At 41.9% G+C, this 18952-nt stretch overlaps 1 protein-coding gene across 2 annotated transcripts in view; it reads left to right on the top strand.

Moving 5' to 3' along the window:
- Positions 1-9712, top strand: part of LOC140466970 (carboxypeptidase A1-like) — a 35438-nt gene extending 25726 nt beyond the window's left edge. For both annotated transcript variants that reach the window (XM_072562880.1, XM_072562879.1), the window contains exons 9-12: positions 678-768; positions 2438-2637; positions 4419-4503; positions 9041-9712. In XM_072562880.1, coding sequence (XP_072418981.1) covers positions 678-768; positions 2438-2637; positions 4419-4503; positions 9041-9228 — 564 coding nt within the window. In that variant the 3' untranslated portion in view covers positions 9229-9712. The remainder of the gene's footprint in view (positions 1-677; positions 769-2437; positions 2638-4418; positions 4504-9040) is intronic.
- Positions 9713-18952: the final 9240 nt, after the last annotated feature.

Here is an 18952-nt window from a genome sequence, read left to right as displayed (position 1 = left end):
TAGTATGCAAGGGAGAGACCATGTACAAGGCAGTTGATGAGGCCAACAATATATTCAAGAGTATGTTTTCATCGTCCTACTGATTGAGTGCAGATATCTTTGGTTGCACTGCATACTATGGCCAACTTAATTCCCTCACTCACTTTAATGTGTTTGTAGGAGGAGTCATTCATCCCCAGTTTTCATAAAATGCATGAAAGGAACTCCAATTTGCATCTGTATGTTGTCAACATGTGGAATGATTTTCTGGGAAATTGGCAATGCAGATGTGAGTTCTGGAAGTGTGCTTGAGATGACATTAAACTAATCTGTTCCCTTAAACCCCCAAAATACATTGAAGCTGCAGTATGGATATATTTAAAGGGAAACTTAGATTAATACATGAGGGAAAAATAATTGGAAACACACAATGTCAGAGTTTGATGATGTGGGGTTGAGGAGACATTATGTGCAACATCAACTTGTTGAGTTAAATGGGCTATTCATGTACTGTTGCTTATGTGTAAAATGACCAGTTAATGGCTTGGGTGCAGATATCATCAGAACCATGCTTATTGGCCTATTGTTTCTTTTTCTAAGTGCCTTTGGAACAGGCTAAATTATCCTATAATAATTAATGCTGAATGTGCATAGTTTCTGAAAGTGAGTGAACTAATTCTGAGTACCTGTAATCCCAGAATCCAATGTGGCGTAAGACCATGTCCAAAGGCCCTGGAACTCATTGCTTTGGAGTTGATGCAAACAGAAACTTTGACGCTAACTTTGGAGGTGGGATTTTGTATTTTCAATTATGTTTTACATCACTTTACATAGTATTGTGCTGACCGAGTTGATCAAAATTAACCCTACTTTCTAAAATTAAATATAATACTTGCATAATTGAACAAGCAGGGATCTTCCTGATTACCAATCTAATTGAAAGGAAAAACAGTCTCAATTGACCAAACGGCTTCCTTCAGTTCTGATGTAACAAATAGGCCGATGTGTGTCATGGCAACAGGATGCCCATAATTCTGGCTTTCTGCTGACATGGAAGTCTATAGTGTAGAAAAAGGGCCTTTGACCCATTGGGTGCGTGCTGGTCGAAAACAAGCACCTAACTATTCTAAGTGTCCTGTTGCTTTTTCTCACTGTGAGTAAATGTCCTACTCATGCCTCTGTGGGGTAATGCCTGCTGGTATGAACCAAGGAAAATCCCAGACTTTGGCCTGAATGTGTTGCTGTCAGTGCAATGCGAGCAGTCCAATTGGTCTTAATGTTGCTGGGAGCCAGAGGATAACATAATTACTTTGAATTCCAACCTCTGGTTTTTGGGAGAGGGTGCTGACAAAAGATTCAAAATGGAAGGCTTCACAGCTCAGCACAATCTGTGAGGAGGAACAGTCAGCTGAAACTTACCTCTTGCTTTCCAATGATGGAAGACCACAAAAGCTGAAACAGAAGTGGAAAACAAATTGCATCAGGAATCAAAGTCTTTCAGGAAAGAAAAGGAGAAAGCTGGATGAACAGGGCTCAAGTTCATAGTTCATGCTTGAGTTAGCATGTGATTTTGAGTTAGGGTTAGGATTGGTTGTAGGGGTAGTGTTATAGGTGGTTCATTATCCCTGTTTTGTGTTTGTATTCTCATTCCTTAAGCTTTTTCTTTCACTTTTATTTGTCTTACCCTTTCTCTACCTGTCTACTTGTTTTACTTGTCATTTTCCTTTTCTTTGTAACTTTTCCTATTCATGGCTGGGCTTTTGGGCTACAGTAAGGATTAACATTATACCTTACATCAATTCCCTAAAAATATTTCCCCCGATTTTGGATTCCTTTAAAAATTGGCGATGGCTACGGATTCAACTCTAAATATTGGCCCAGTCGCTGGAACTCATTAAAACAACTAGATAGATTGAAATTAGGAACATGATTAGGCCATTCATCTCTTCCAGCCTGCTCTGTCATTCAGTATGATGATGGCTAATCATCCAGCACTGCACCCTTTCCCTGCTTTTGCCCCAAACTCTTTGATCCCTTTAGCCCTAAGAACAATATCCATCTCCTTCCTGAAAACATTCAATGTTTTGCCCTCAACTGCTTTCTGTGGCAGAGAATTCCATGGGCTCACCATTCTCAGGGTGAAGAAATTTCTCGTCAGCTCAGTCCTAAATGTCCTACTGTTGTTGCACTCCCTTTATAATTAGAATATCCTTCCGTAGATAAGGAGACCAAAACTGCATACAATCGTCAAGGTGTGGTCTCACCAAGGCCCTGTACAATTGCAGCAAGACTTCCCCGTTCCTATACGCAAATCTTCTCACTATGAATGCCATCGTATCGTTTGCATGACCACTGTCAGAATCTGCACTGATTTGTTTTCAGCTAAAGAATATCAATAGGTGGAAGGGCTGGTAAATGTTGTGGTGCAAGGCTAATAAAAGCTGTTTTTGATTCACAGGCAACGGGAGTAGCAAAGCCCCTTGTGCAGAAAGTTATTGTGGGCCTCATGCGCATTCCGAACCAGAGGTGAAAGCCATTGTGAACTTCATCAAAAACCACGGCAATTTCATGGTTTTCATCACACTCCATAGCTATTTCCAGCGTTTGCTGTATCCTTATGGACATACACACATGCCTCCAGAAAACTTTGAAGAATTGGTATGATGCTTTTTCTGAGTCTATTCAAAAGAATTTTCTAATCAACTCCTGTTTTTTCTATATAAATGTTGGTAGTTTTCTATGTAGAGCAGTCGCTATGGATGGCTTTAAAAAATACTTGATTCCATTTGGATTAATATCCATTATTAAATATAGGTTCATTTAATAATTCATTGCCACAGAAGGCTGTGGAGGCCAGGTCATTGAGTATACTAAAGACTGAGATAGATAGGTTCTTGAGTATCTTGAGGGTTGCAGGGAGAAAACAGGAGAATGGGATTGAGAAAGTTATCAGCCATAGTTGAATGTTGGAGCAGATTCAACAGGCTGAATGGCCTAATTTCTGCTCCAAGATTTATGGCCTTATGGTTTCATAGAATCGCCAGGAGGGTGCAGGCCACTCAGAGGGCATGCACATCCTGGACAGCTTTTGTATCCTGGATTACAGAATGGGAATGGCTGAGGTCCTTGGTTCAGCAGAAAACCTGATCAACAGCTCTTTAGATACAATCAATTTTGGTCTTTACCACTCGAGTATTGTGCACCGCCTGTTTGGAGCACAGGAAGGAAAGATCTGAAGCATAATGAAGATCTGGGAGGAGGGAAAGGATACTTTGAGGAGAAGAAAAATCCAGAGAAAGGAAGTTCCAGACAGGGTGGAAAATGGTGGGAAGATAAATGGAGAGGGAAGAGATATTTGGCAAGGAGGAAGGTTTGAAAGGACGGAAGATTGAGGAGGGGAAGAAAATTGTGACTCAAACGTTCTTGAACTTGGGAAGATTTGGGTGAAGAGATTTCTGGAGTGAAGGCAGATTTGGAGCTTTGGGAAAGTTAATTCTGGATAGAAGGAAAATCAGGCAGAAAGGCATTTTGTACAATTATGCCACTGAGAACTGCTCTCCACTGAGGAAGTGAAGACCAAATCCTAAAGCATTCAGTTTTACTTGTGCCTGGTGCACGCTGTCAGCTGGTTCGGTGTATTAGTACATTATATTTCACCCTCTTGGGACATTGCATTCAATGCAAGCCAAACATGGAGAAACAGAAGAGTCCTCTTTTTCCTAGTTATACAGTCCCTTTGTGACCTGAGTTTCGGGTTATCTCAACATAACTCCTTGTCGGTATGAGTCTACAAGATAATACTTCCTATAACTGAACATTGATTGAAGTGTTAACACTGCAGTTCTTGCTAAAGAAACAGAAAGGAATCTAAAACAAGAGCATAAATCCTAAAATTTTAATGGGCTGTTCAAGCTATTAATACAAAAAGGGACTCGAAAATTGGAACTTACTGCTTTGAAAAATCTGTTGAGACTGGGATCAATAGAAAAATTTTAAATTTGAATTAATATAGATTTTTATCAGGCATGGATATTAAGGACTGTGGTACAAGTCATGATCATGACAGGACTTTTTAGCAATGTTGATTGAGGTAAAAATATTAATGAGGATATTAGTGCTTTTGCAGAATATTTTACTTCCACTTAAGAGAACAGACACAGGCTTGGTTTAACATCTTCCCTGAAAGGCAGAACTTCAGACATTACAGCAGTCTCTTGATACTGTACTGGACCATCATACGAGATTGTAAGCGCAAGTCTCTTGAATGGGATTTGAACACACAACATGTAGTCAGTGCTGGAGCTGTACCTCTGAACCGCTATTTAAAAGTAGATGACAGTTGACTAATTTGAATAGAAGTTGTTATCATTAGTTCAGAATACAAATGACCATTGTACCAAGCCCTAATGATTTTCATGACCTCTCCCTGCATGGTATAGGCCACACTAGCCAGTGAAGCAATTGAAGCTCTGACCTCCTTGTATGGCACTCAGTATACACATGGAAGCATTGTACAAGTTATTGGTAAGTGACACACTGAAAAAGGCCGTGGGTTGCTTTGTAATCTGACAAATTTCAAAGCTTTTGCTGCAATTTTAATGTCTGTGGGTAGGACAGATTTGACCCACAGGAGAGAGAAGCTACAAAATATGGATATAATGGGACACAATTCAGATCCATAATGAAGGTGCATGTAACCACATTTTTGAATGGCATGGGGTTTTGAATGTTGTAAAATCTTTCTCATTATTTTCATCCACCTAACAAGATGGTTGGAAGAGTTGAAAAAGGTGCAATATATATATCTATTATCTGTCTGCAAATAATATGTGCACAACAAAACAGATAAAAGCATTCTCTTGTTCATTTTGCAGACCAATGCTTTGATCAATCAGTCAGGCTGCCAGGTTTAAAATGTAAACACAGCCTGGCAGTTAATTATCAATCATCATGAAAATCATGATTTGGAGGCAGGTGTTGGACTGGGGTGTACAAAGTTAAAAATCATGCAATACCAGGTTGTAGTCCAACAGGTTTATTTGGAAGCACTAGCTTTCAGAGTACTGCTTCTTCATTAGGTAGTTGTGGAGTATAAGATCGTAAGACATAGAATTTATAGCAAATTTTTACAGTGTGATGTAACTGAAATTATCTATTGAAAAAAAACTTGGATTGTTTGTTAAGTCTCTCATCTTTTGAATGACCATGTTGGTTTCAGTTCTTTCATAAGCAAATCACAGAAGTTTTTTAAAAAGTTAAATTCTCAAGTGAACTTTAACAATAGGTGCCATGTCGACCCAGATAATGCATTGAAGGTGTGAGGCTGTCTGTGCCCCAATGTTCAGATTGATTCAAATCTAAAAGAGGAATTTACAGTATCTTACATGGATTCATGCAGTTTTTGAGCAAAATAAAATGTAATTCTGAAAGTACAAATTCACCCCACACCTTATATCTGTGGGTGTGGGTGTGTGTGTGTGCAGGGACGTATGAGTGTCTGTGAGATAGTGTGTTTATGTGTGTGAGTGTGAGCGTAAAGGGATATATGTCCATGAGAGCGTGTCTGTGTGTGTGTGTGTGTGTGTGTGTGTGTGTGTGCGTATGTGTGTGTGTGTGTGTGTGCGCGCGCGCGCGTGTGCAGTTGGGTCATCTGTTGTATGACATGAACCCAAGGTCCCATTGACACCATTCCCATGGGTACTGAACTCAGCTATCAGCCTCTGCTCGACCACTTTGCGTTGTTGCCTGTCCCAAAGTCCGCCTTGGAGGATGGTCACCCAAAAGTCCGAGATCATATGTCCCGGACCACTGAAGTGTTCTCCGACTGGGAGGCAACAGCCTTGGCTGTTGATTATTATGCAGTGTCCATTCATTGTTGCTGTAGACTCTGCTCAGTCTCGCCAATGTACCATGCCTCAGGGCATTCTTGCCTGCAGCATATCAGATAGAAAACGTTGGCCAAGTCACATGAGTACCTGCCACGTCCATGGTGGGTGGTGTCCCCACATGTAATGGTGGTATCTGTGTTGACACTCTGACACGTATTGCAGCATCTACCGTGACAAGGTTGTATGGTGTTGTTCTGAAAGCCAGGCAGTTTGCTGCAAACAATGATCTGTTTGAGATTTTGTGGTTGCTTAAAGGCGATAAGTGGACACATGGGGAAGATCTTGGTGAGGTGTTCATCCTCATTGATAATGTGTTGTGGGTGGCGAAGCACACGGCATAGTTTTTCCACTCCTGGGAAGAACTGGACAATGAAGGGTACCCTGTCAGTTGCAGCTCGTGTCTGTCTCCTGACGAAGTCATTAAGGTTTCTCACTGTGTCACGTCAGAACTGGCAGTCGATAAGTTGAGCATCGTACCCCATTCTTATGAGGGCATCCTTGGGTACTTCCAAGTGCCCGTCATGTTCCTCCTCATCTGAACAGATCCTATGTATGCGTGGGGGTGGTCCGTAGAGGATGGCCGTTAAATATGTTTTGGAAGCTGGAGAAGTATAGTATCGTGAAGTTATCTGTGGATTTGCAGAAGAGTGAGGTGCTGAGTTGCCAATCTTTAATGGAGATTATGTGTCCAAGAATGAGACAGATACTAGAATGTAGTCTATGGTGAGTTTAATGGTGGGATGAAACTCATTGATATCACTGTGTAACTGTTCAATGACTCCTCACTATGGGTCCAGAGGAAGGAAATGTCAATATACCTAGTGTATAGTGTTGGTAGAGGTCCTGTGTAGAGAAGAAGTCTTGTTCGAACCTGTGCATGAAAATGTTGGCATATTGGGGTGGATATTTGGTCCGATGGCTGTTCCATGTATCTGGATGAAGAACTGGTTGTCAAAGGTGTAAAAATTGTGGTCGAGGATAAAGCGGATGAGTTGTAGGACAGTGCTCGGAGATTGGCAGTTGTTGATGTTGAGAACTGAAGCTGTTGCCACGATGCCGTCATTATGGGGGATGCTGGTGTAGAGTGCTGAAATGGCCATTGTGATGTCTACAAATCAGAGTTCCCTCCTTAACCAATCATCATATGCAGGGCAGGTGGGAAATAACCCAGACCTTCTAGCTCAGAGTCGAGAGTGTGAATCTCCTGATAAAGGGCTTATGTCCAAAACATCGATTCTCCTGCTCCTCAGATGCTGCCTGACCATCTGTGCTTTTCCAGAACCACACTCTGGACTCTGATCTCCAGCATCTGCAGTTCTCTCTTTCTTCAAGCTCAGAAGACAGGACACTAGTACTGTGCCACAAGAGCCCAAACAATAGAGGAGAAAGTACACTTACATGAAAGATTACAACAGCCCAGGGACACAAGTCTAGATATTTTCTAATCATCTGGCCCGGAGATGTTATTATACCTCACTGCAGCAGGTGAGATTTGAACTTGGACTTCCTGGTCCAGAGGTAGGGTTACTACCACTGTGGCACAAGACAGCCCTTAAGTGTCTGACTGAAGCTAAGAGAAGACATTTAAAACATTTGTGCTGAATTATTGGCACTTCTCTCATTTATTAAGAAGCGCCAACATTTGTATTTCCTTCTTTCCTTTTCTGTATTTCCATTATCTCCAGTTTGTTTCCAATCCCAAATTGGCTGTGGGAAAGTATTGTGGAGAGGTCATGTGCAATGGCTTAGTTTTGGGTGAGGAGAAGGGGGACACCTTTTGTTTTGATAATGGTACAAAATGTGATCAAACCAAAGCAGCCAGCGATAATTAAGAAAACTGACAAAATAGTCAGCATTACCAGTTTACAAAAGCATAACATCACCAAGTAATACCTACAGAAAATACTCATTAAATTGGGGCTGACTGCTGCATTATGCACGTTCACCCCCTCCTGGTGGGATAACGCACATAAGTACATGGCCAGTAGCAGGTTTCCACATGAAAATGAAAACGGCTGTCTGTACAGTGTTCCCATAGCAACTACATTCAATTCAGAGAGTTATACCCTCCCCTCACTACTGTACTGAGGCATTAAAGCTTTCTCTTAACCTCACGCTGCAGTTCTGATTTTGTCAAGTTCCTTCATGCCCATTTCCCATGAGTTTTTTTCAGGCCAGCCTCAGAAAAACTTTTAATTTTTACTTCTCATTAATTTTCTTGAATCCACTTGTAGAAAGAAGTGAACAGTCTCAAAACAGCATTAAGCATGGCATAAATAATCCACACATTAATACCCTCATTCTTATTTCTGGCTCTAAATCCATACAAATTCAGGCCTACTCAATCCATTTCTGTTCCAGCCAGAAATTGGGGCACATGTTCAGGTTTTCCCCATGAGTTTTGAGAGCATCTGCCAGCCTACAAAACACAAAATAAATAAAGGGTACTCATTTAAGAGTATGTGCTGTTTTTCTCTAACTAGCAGTGGGAAATTTACAAACCTCTTTCAATCTGTACACTCTCCAAACAATTAAGCTCTGATTACCTCAGACATGGTTACTTGCAATAATCTGCCTTCATATCAAGCGCAGAGGAGATTTGCGGAATGAAACCCAGATTAAAGTATTTCATCTCAGTATGTGGTCTGATGAAACTGGGGCTGTTTATCTTAGAGCAGAGAAATTAAGGGAGATTTTGATAGGAGTTTTCAACATGAGGATCTATTTTGATACAGTAAATCAGGGAAACCCCTTAATGTGGTTGAAGAATAGGTGACCAGAGGATACGGATTGGAGAAAAATATTTATTCAGTGAGTTATGATCTGGAACACACAGCTTGAAGCAGGTTCAATAGTAACTTTTAAAAGGGAATTGCATAAATACTCAAAGTGGAGAAACTTGAAGAGCTATGGAGTTGCAGCAACAAGTGAGACTAAGCCCCGACAGTCAAATGGCTTCTGCATGCTGTCCTTTCTGATTCTGTTATTATGAAATATCACAGGACATACATAAATAATGCTATAATACTCCTGCCAACAGCTTGTAAAAACACATATCACAGATAGATTTCACCGGTTAGTTGAACAATTCAATATTTTAATGGAAGCATTGACTGATTGGATGTTTGTATTTTGCTTGGTTGTCCATTTGAACCCTTTCTCTATCTCTGTAGGTGAGAGTAGTGGGAACAGCATTGACTGGAGCTATGACCAAGGTATTAAATATGCATATGCCTTTGAGTTGCGTGATGAAGGTCAATATGGCTTCAAACTTCCACCGAATCAAATCGTTCCCACGGCTGAAGAAACCTGGTTGGCCATCAAGAAAATAATGGAGCATGCTTCCAATGTCTTACCTTGATATTATCGCTGCTGATTTAGAAGGCCAGTGCTCAGGGCCAACCAACTACTTAACTGTATTGTTATTGTGCATCCTTTCTGCTGTATGGCTATAGATACAGAATTGCATATTGCTATAATACTTAACACAATATACAGTGCAAAAAGATGGAAGCTCATTACTGTCACCTCTGCCATTGCAGATTTACATTAATTCCAGCTTTAACGAGCAAATGGTTTGAGAAGATACCTGAGTGACAGGGCTGACCTTAGCTTTAATGTATAATAACTTGTTCACTGTTCAAATTGAGAGGTTATTCTAATCTGACAATGAGGGGTTCTCCAACCCTTGGTCAGGGTTTACTTCAATCTCAGAATATGTGTGTAGTGTTGAATTGTTCAATTTTTCTGTGTTTGTCTATGTTTATCTGGTAGGAGAAAGTAAGGACTGCAGATGCTGGAGATCAGAGCTGAAAAATGTGTTGCTGGAAAAGGGCAGCAGGTCAGGCAGCATCCAAGGAGCAGGAGAATCGACGTTTCGGGCATAAGCCCTTCTTCAGGCTCCTGCTTCCTGAAGAAGGGCTTATGCCCAAAACGTCGATTCTCCTGCTTCTTTGATGCTGCTTGACCTGCTGCGCTTTTCCAGCAACACATTATTCAGCTATATTTGTCTGGTTGCTATCTATTGACTGACCTGTGGGTGATTAGTTAAGCGTGGATGTGGTTACTGAGAAAGAGAAAAACTAAACTTTAAGCAACAGGAACAGAGCAGATCGTTAAAAGTATTGAATAAACTTATACCTCAGATTCAACATCTAAATGTATAATCCCCGAATATTTCCACAGAATAAAATACAACCAGGTAACTTTAATCTGTTTCAGTTATATGTTTCAGTTGTACCACAATCTGAAAGTGCCTTCCATTCTCAAGACTTAGATTGGTAACAATGTCAATTTAAGTTTGTATATCATGAATTGTAAGATGAAATGATTTAATCCAACCTCAGGATTTAAGAGTTTGCAGTTCCATGAAAATTCATAATCTCAGAGTTTTGATTTGCATAAAACCAGTTGAAAGTTTTGCTCCAAACTCATCCTGCAAGAGTCCGCTTTAAATTTATTTAAAGATTTCACCTTTAGGAGTTTAATTCAATGATTGATTAAGGGTTTATCGTGACACTTAGTTAACATTTGCAGTTGAAGAGAAAGAGCCTTACCTCTAATCTCATGCATTATAGCCTAGATGTTACCACAAATGTATGATTTAACTGTTCATCCCAAGCTAGGAGTTTATACCTGTACCCAAACTGCCTACTTAATTCTTGATACCAAACTCATCATTTTCCAAATAACCATATTTCAGTTTCATTCAAATCTCATGGGTGCAAAGGGTTCACGTCAATCTCAAATTAAGAATGTCTTAGAATGTTATTTACTATGCTTGATGTCGAATATACAATGCTTGTCAAGTATGTATTCATATAACATTTATTAAAAATAATTGCCTGTTGATCATAAATAAGGGAGTGCTGTACATCTCTATGACTCTATGACTCTAAATCAATACCTGTGATTGGACAGTCCATCTTTTTCACAGAATCGTTGTGGTGCAGAAGAAAGCCATTCAGACACCCTACTGGCTGCCCAATGAGCATGGAAATTAGTGGCATTCCCTTGCCTTGTACATTGTTTCTATTCAAATAATCATCCAATGCTTTTTTGAATGCCTCAGTTGACTCTGCTTCTAACACACTTTCAGGCAGTGCATTCCAGATCTATACCACTCACATGAAAAGTTTCTTTTTTCTGACGGCACATTTGCAACATTTGCACATCTGTGTCATATTGTTCTCAACCCTTTTCTGAGTGGAAGGTTTTTCCAATGTACTCTATCCAAACCATTTATGATTTTTAAAACTTCTATCAGACCACTCTTAGCCTTCTTCTCTTCAAAAAGACCAGTCCCAACTTCTCCAATCTATCCTCATAGCCAAGGGTATTCATCCCTGGAACCAATTTTGTCAATCTCTTCTTCATTCTTTCCTATGCATTCACATAATTCCTATAATGTGGTGCTGAGAACTGTATACAATAGTCCAGCTGAGATCTAAGAAGTATTTTGTTCAATGCTTCCTCCTTTTTCTCAGAGTCAAGTTGCATGCTTTATTAACTGCACTTTCCATCTGTCTTGCCATCTTCAGTGATCTATGCACTTGTCCCTCTGCTTTTGCACTCTCTTAAATGTTATACCCCAGGTAACCTGCCCACATTCTTTAAATCAAAATGCATCTCTTCACAATTCTCTGCATTAAACCTGATCTGTAACGTATCTTCCGCACTCCACCAACTCTATGTCCTTTTGGAGTCCTACACACTCCTCACATTTCATAATACTTCCAAGTTTTGTGTCATCCGCAATCCCCCAGATTCCCCCAGATCAAGATCTAGAATATTAAATAGAAGGAAAAACAAGGCTCCAAATATTGACTGAAAATAAAAGATGTTGGGGATCACAGCATTTTTGAAAGTCCATGTACACCACATCAACAGCGATATCCTCATTGACGTCTGTTGCCTCTTCAAAAAACTCCAGTAAGTTAGTCAAACACAATTTCTGCTTCAGAAAACTATGCTGTCTGTTAAAGAACAAAGAACAAAGAAAATTTACAGTCCAGGAATGGGCCCTTTGGCCCTCCAAACCTGAGCCAATCCAAATCCACTGTCTTAACCTATCACCCAATTCCTAAGGATTTGTCTCCCTCTGCTCCCCACCTACTCATGCATCTGTCCAGATACACCTTAAATGAATCTACCATGCCTACCTCTACTAGCTCTGCTGGCAAAGCGTTCCAAGCACCTACCACCCTCTGTGTAAAGTACATTCCGCATGTATCTCCCTTAAACTTTTCTCCTCTCACCTTGAATGCGTGACCTCTCATTATTGAATCCCTCACCTGGGAAAAATCTTAACTCCATCCACCCTGTCTATACCCTTCATGATTTTGTAGATCTCAATCAGGTCCACCTCACATCTCCATTTTTCTAATGAAAGCAATCCTAACCTGCTCAACCTCTCTTCATAGCTAGCATCTTCCATATCAGGCAACATCCTTGTAAACCTTCTTTGCACCGTCTCCAAAGCATCCACATCCTTTTGGTAATGTGGCGACCAAATACTGTACACAGTATTCCAAATGCGGCTGAACCAAAGTCTTGTACAATTTTAACATGACTTGCCAGCTCTTATACTCAATACCTTGTCCAATGAAGGCAAGCATACCATCTGCCTTCTTGACCACTCTATCCAGCTGTGCAGCCACCTTCAGGGTACAATGGACCTGAAATCCCAGATCTCTCTGCTCATCAACTTTCCCAAAGCTCTTCTGTTTACAGTATAGTTCGCTCTAGAATTTGACTTCCCAAAATGCATCATCTCACATTTGCCTGCACTGAACTCCATTGGCCACTTCTCCGCCCAACTCTCCAGTCTATCTATATTCTCCTGTATTCTTTAACAGTCCCCTATGCTTTCTGCTACTTCACCAATCTTCGTGTCATCTGCAAACTTACTGATTAGACCAACAATGCCCTCTTCCAGATCATTTATGTATATTACAAACAACAGTGGTCCCAGCACTGATCCCTGTGGAACACAACTGGTCACCTTGCTGCATTTCGAGAAACTCCCTTCAACTACTACTCTCTGTCTCCTGTTGCTCAACCAGTTCTGTATCCACCTAGCTAGAACACCCTGCACACCATGTGACTTCACTTACTCTATTAGTTTACCATGGGGAACCTTATCAAACACCTTACTAAAGTCCATGTATATGACATCTACAGCCCTTCTTTCATCTATCAACTTGGTCATTTCCTCAAAGAATGCTATTAAGTTGGTAATCTCCCCTGCAAAAAACCATGTTGTCTATCACTGATAAGCCTATTCTTTTCCAAATATAAGTAGATTATATCCCTCAGTACCTTCTCCAGCAACTTTCCCACCACTGACGTCAGGCTCACTAGTCTGTAGTTACCTGGAATATCCCTACTACCCTTCCTGAACAGGAGGACAACATGAGCAAGCCTCCAGTCCTCCGGCACCTCACCTGTGTTTAAGGATTTTACAAAAATATCTGTCAAGACACCAGCTATTTCCTCTCTCGCCTCCCTCAGTAACCTGGGATAGATCCCATCTGGTCATGGGAATTTGTCCACCTTAATATCCTTTAGCCTACCCAACACATCTTCCCTCCTTATGTCAATGTGATCCAGAGGAAACAAATTTCTATCTCTAATCTCAATATTCATCCAGTCTCTCTCCTCAGTGAACACTGATGCACAATAATCATTGAGAATCTCACCCATTTTCTCAGGTTTAACACACAACCTTCCTTCCTTATCCTTTAGTGGACTAACACTTTCTCTAGTTAACCTTTTGCTTCTTATATATGAATAAAGGGCATTGGGATTCTCCTTAATTCTGCTCGCTAAATTATTTCATGTTGTTCCTAAACAACCCACATTTTCCTCATGCCTCCTGAGTGCCCACTGCTGAAATTAAACTGACTGATCTGAAATTGCTGGTTTTTTCCTTACAACCTTTTTTGAACAAAGGCATAATGTTTGCAATTCTCTAGTCCTCTGCCACCGCCTCTGAGATTAGGGAAGACGGAAAAATTATTGCTAATGCCCCTGCAATTTCCACTCTCACATCCTTCAATACCCTTAGGTGCATCTCATTCTTTCCTGGTGCCTTGCCAACTTTAAGCAAACACAGCCTATCTTCCTTGTCAATTTAGAAATCTTCGAGTTATAGTGCTTCCTCCTCTGTCTCATTAGCCTGGGTAACATCAATCTCCTCTGTAAAGACAGATGCAAATATTCATTTAACATCTTAGACATGCTCTTTGCCTCTGTGTAAACCACTTCTTTGGTCCCTAATTGTCCTTCGTCTTCCTTTTACCTTTTTTTAACTATTGATGTGACTATGATAATTTTGGGATTCCCCTTTACATTGGCCATCAGCCTTTTCTCATAATCCCTCTCTGCTTCTCTCAAATTCTTTTTCACTTCCCTCTGAACCTTCTGCATTCCTTTCAGTCCTGAATTGTATTTTCTACCTAGCATCTGAGATTTGTGTATGTGTGTGCGGGAGCAGATATGCTCAGTAACAAGGTTTTTTTTTAGCTGGTTTTTCTTTTGTTTCAAGTCCAGGAGCAGCTGTGTGTTTTCAGGAGTACTCTGCATAGTAACAATATCTTGACTGGTTCCTGGGCTAATGGCTACAGTTTTGTGTTGAGGCAGTTTAGTAGAAACAGACAGCCTGTGATAGAGAAATCATCCTACTCTCTCTCCATTCTGAGTGGAGAAGTAAAAGAAAATCCTGAGCAACTGGCTACTCGCTCTACAAATTCCCATCTTGAAAAGGAAAAGGGAAAACCCACCTTCAAAGACACTGAATAGTGAAGCCTAAACCTGTGAATGAAAGACTGAGGATTGATGTGTCCACAACCTTATTTATTATGTTCTGTGCATTCACATACATGCACAGTAAACCTGATTATGACTTCATTACTTTTTCCCTTATTCTGATTTCATCTATAACCTTACATAGAACATAGAAAAATGCAGGCCCTTCGGCCCTCGATGTTGCGCCGACCGAACCCACCTAACCTATACTAGCCCAATAACCTCCATATGCTTATCCAATGCCCGCTTGAATGACCATAAAGAGGGAGAGTCCACCACTGATACTGGCAGGGCATTCCATGAACTCACAACCCGCTGAGTAAAGAATCTACCCCTAACATCTGTCCTATACCTACCACCCCTTAATTTAAAGCTGTGTCCCCTAGTAACAGCTGACTCCATACGCAGAAAAGGGTTCTCACTGTCAACCCTATCTAAATCCCTAATCATCTTGTACACCTCTATCAAATCTCCCCTAAACCTTCTTTTCTCCAATGAGAACAGCCCCAAGTGCCTCAGCCTTTCCTCATACGATCTTCCTACCATGCCAGGCAACATCCTGGTAAACCTCCTCTGCACCCGTTCCAGTGCCTCCACATCCTTCCTATAGTATGGCGACCAAAACTGTACACAATACTCCAGATAAGGCTGCATCAGAGTATTATACAACTGCAACATGACCTCAGGACTCCGGAACTCAATTTCTCTACCAATAAAGCCCAGTACGCCATATGCCTTCTCCACAGCACTATTTACCTGGGTGACAACTTTCAAAGATCTGTGTACATGGACACCAAGATCCCTCTGCTCATCCACAGTACCAAGTAGCCTACCATTAGCCCAGTAATCCATCTTCTTGTTACTCCTACCAAAGTGAATGACTTCACACTTAGCTACATTGAACTCCATTTGCCACCTTTCTGCCCAGCTCTGCAACTTATCTATATCCCGCTGTAACCTGCCACATCCTTCTTCGCTGTCCACCACTCCACCAACTTTCGTATCGTCCGCAAACTTGCTCACCCAGCCTTCAAGCCCCTCCTCCAGGTCATTTATAAAAATGACAAACAGCAATGGTCCCAAAACAGATCCTTGTGGAACACCGCTAGTAACTGCACTCCAAGATGAACCTTTACCATAACTACTACCCTCTGTCTCCTTCCAGCCAGCCAATTCCTAATCCAAACCTCTAATGCACCCTCAATGCCATACCTCTGTAATTTTTGCAGTAGCCTACCATGGGGTACCTTATCGAACGCCTTGCTAAAATCCATATACACCACATCTACTGCTTTACCCTCGTCCACTTCCTTAGTCACCTTCTCAAAGAACTCAATAAGGTTTGTGAGGCACGACCTGCCCTTCACAAAACCATGCTGACTATCCTTGATCACATTATTCCTATCCAGGTGTTCATAAATCCTATCCCTTACAATTCTCTCTAAGACTTTGCCCACAACAGAAGTGAGACTCACTGGCCTATAGTTACTAGGGCTGTCCCTACTCCCCTTCTTGAACAAGAGGACCACATTCGCTATCCTCCAGTCTTCTGGCACTATTCCTGTAGACAACGACGACATAAAAATCAAGGCCAATGGCTCCGCTATCTCCTCCCTAGCTTCCCAGAGGATCCTAGGATAAATGCCATCAGGCCCAGGGGACTTATCCCCGGACCTCTTTCCTACATACCTCAAAGCCATCCATTCTAATCACTTGTGACTCAATATTCACATCAGCAACAACGTCCTGTTCCTGAGTGAATACTGATGAAAAGTATTGATTTAGTGTCTCTCCAATCTCCTCTGCCTCCACGCACAACTTCCCACTACTATCCTTGACTGGACCGATACCTACCCTAGTCATCCTTTTATTCCTGACATACCTATACCTATTAGGGTTTTCCCTAATTCTACCAACCAAGGACTTTTCATGTCCCCTTCTCGCTGCTCTTAGTTCTCTCTTTAGAGCCTTCCTGGCTACCTTATAACTCTCAATCGCCCCAACTGAACCTTCACGCCTCATCTTTACATAGGCCGCCCTCTTCCCTTTTACAAGGGATTCCAATTCCTTATTAAACCACAGCTCCCTCACAAGACCCTTTCCTCCCTGCCTGACTGGTACATACTTATCAAGGACACCCAATAGCTGCTCCTTGAACAAGCTCCACATATCATTTGTGTCCTTCCCTTGAAGCCTATTTTTCCAATCCACACATCCTAAGTCATGCCTCACCGCATCATAATTTCCCTGCCCCAGCTATAACTCCTGCCCTGCAGTGCACACTTATCCCTCTCCATCACTAGAGTAAAAGTCACCGAGTTGTGGTCACTGTCCCCAAAGTGTTCACCTATTCCAAGTCTAACACCTGGCCTGGTTCATTACCTAGAACCAAATCCAGTATGGCCTCACCTCTTGTTGGCCTGTCTACATATTGTGTCAGGAAACCCTCCTGCACACATTGGACAAACACCGCCCCATCTAACAAACTCGAACTATAGCTTTCCCAGTCAACATCTGGGAAGTTAAAGCCCCCCCCATAACAACCACCCTACTACTTTCACTCTTCTCCTGAATCATCCTTGCAATACTTTCCTCTATGTCTCTCGGACTATTAGGAGGCCTGTAGAAAACTCCTAACAGGGTGACCTCACCTTTCCTATTTCTAACCTCAGCCCAAACTACCTCAGATGGCAAGTCTTCCTCCATCGTCCTTTCCACCGCTGTAATACTATTCTTGACAAGCAATGCCACACCTCCCCCTCTTTTACCCCCACCTCTGACCCTACTAAAACATTTAAACCCTGGAACCTGCAATAGCCATTCCTGTCCCTGTTCTACCCACGTCTCTGTAATGGCCACAACATCGAAGTCCCAGGTTCCAACCCACACTGCAAGTTCACCTACCTTATTTCTTATACTTCTGGCATTGAAGTATACACAATTCAAGCCACCATCCTGTTTACCGGCACCCTCCCTCAAGATCGATGCCTTGTTCCTAACCTCCCTACACTCAAGGTCCTGTACCCTAAAGCTACAGTCCAGGTTCCCATGCCCCTGCAGTTAGTTTAAATCCTCCCAAAGAGCACTAGCAAACCTCCCCCCAAGGATACTGGTGCACCTCAGGTTCAGGTGGAGACCATCCTGTTTATAGAGGTCCGACCTTCCCCAGAAAGAACCCCAGTTGTCCAGAAACCGGAATCCCTCCCTCCTGCACCATCCCTGTAGCCACGCAATTAACTGTTCTCTCTCCCTATTCCTCGACTCTCTTTCACGTGGCACGGGTAACAGACCAGAGACAACGACTCTGTTCGTTCTAGCTCTGAGCTTCCAACCTGGCTCCCTGAAAGCCTGCCTAACATCCTCACCCCTCTTCCTACCTATGTCGTTGGTGCCAACGTGGGCCACGACCTGGGGCTGCTCCCCCTCCCCCTTAAGCTTACTATTTTCATTGTTGGTCCTATTTGTATAAGTACTTTGTATATCCTAGCATTCCTCTCTAATATTCTTTCTTCATTCCCAAAAACAAAGTTAAAGTCCTCCCAATGCAGTGGCCATCTGTTCATTTGACAAATCATTGAAATATCATTCAAGGAAGCTATAGATATCTGCACTGTAGCATTATTTCATGACAACGGGGTGGTACAGTGGCTAGCACCGCTGCCTCACAGCACCAGGGATCTGGGTTCAATTCCGTGTGGAGTTTGCACATTCTCCCCTTGTCTGCGTGGGTTTCCTCCCGGTGCTCCAGTTTCCTCCCACAATCCAAAGTTGTGCAGGTTAGGTGAACTGGCCATGCTAAATTGCTCATAGTATTGAGGGATGTGTAGGTTAAGTGCATTAGTCTGGGGTAAACGTAGAATAGTAGGAGAATGAGTCTGGGTGGGTTTCTCTTCCGCAGGTCGGTGTGGACTGGTTGGGCCAAAGGGCCTGCTTCCACACTGTTGGGATTCTATGATAATTTAGACCTATCTCCAGTGTGTAAATCAGTATTCATTGAACTTATCAACTCAACAGCTGTGCAGTTGAGTTCAGTTTCGATGACACCATATACTAGCAAATAGATGGTGTTACCATGGGATCCGCACTAGGTTCAGAGCTCAGAAATATCGTTGTTGAATTCCACGAGGAATGGTTCTTCGATGGAATGACGTTTACCTTCCTGAATATACCTGAAACGTTGATTATACGCTTGCAATATCTGAATCCACAGCAGTAAGAATTTCCTTCCATGTCTTAATTGTTTCCATCTATATGGACTTGAAACAAAAGCAAAATAG

This window comes from Chiloscyllium punctatum, chromosome 44, assembly GCF_047496795.1.
Source record: "Chiloscyllium punctatum isolate Juve2018m chromosome 44, sChiPun1.3, whole genome shotgun sequence".
Classification (NCBI taxonomy): domain Eukaryota; kingdom Metazoa; phylum Chordata; class Chondrichthyes; order Orectolobiformes; family Hemiscylliidae; genus Chiloscyllium; species Chiloscyllium punctatum.
This window is presented reverse-complemented; position numbering and strand designations above follow the sequence as displayed.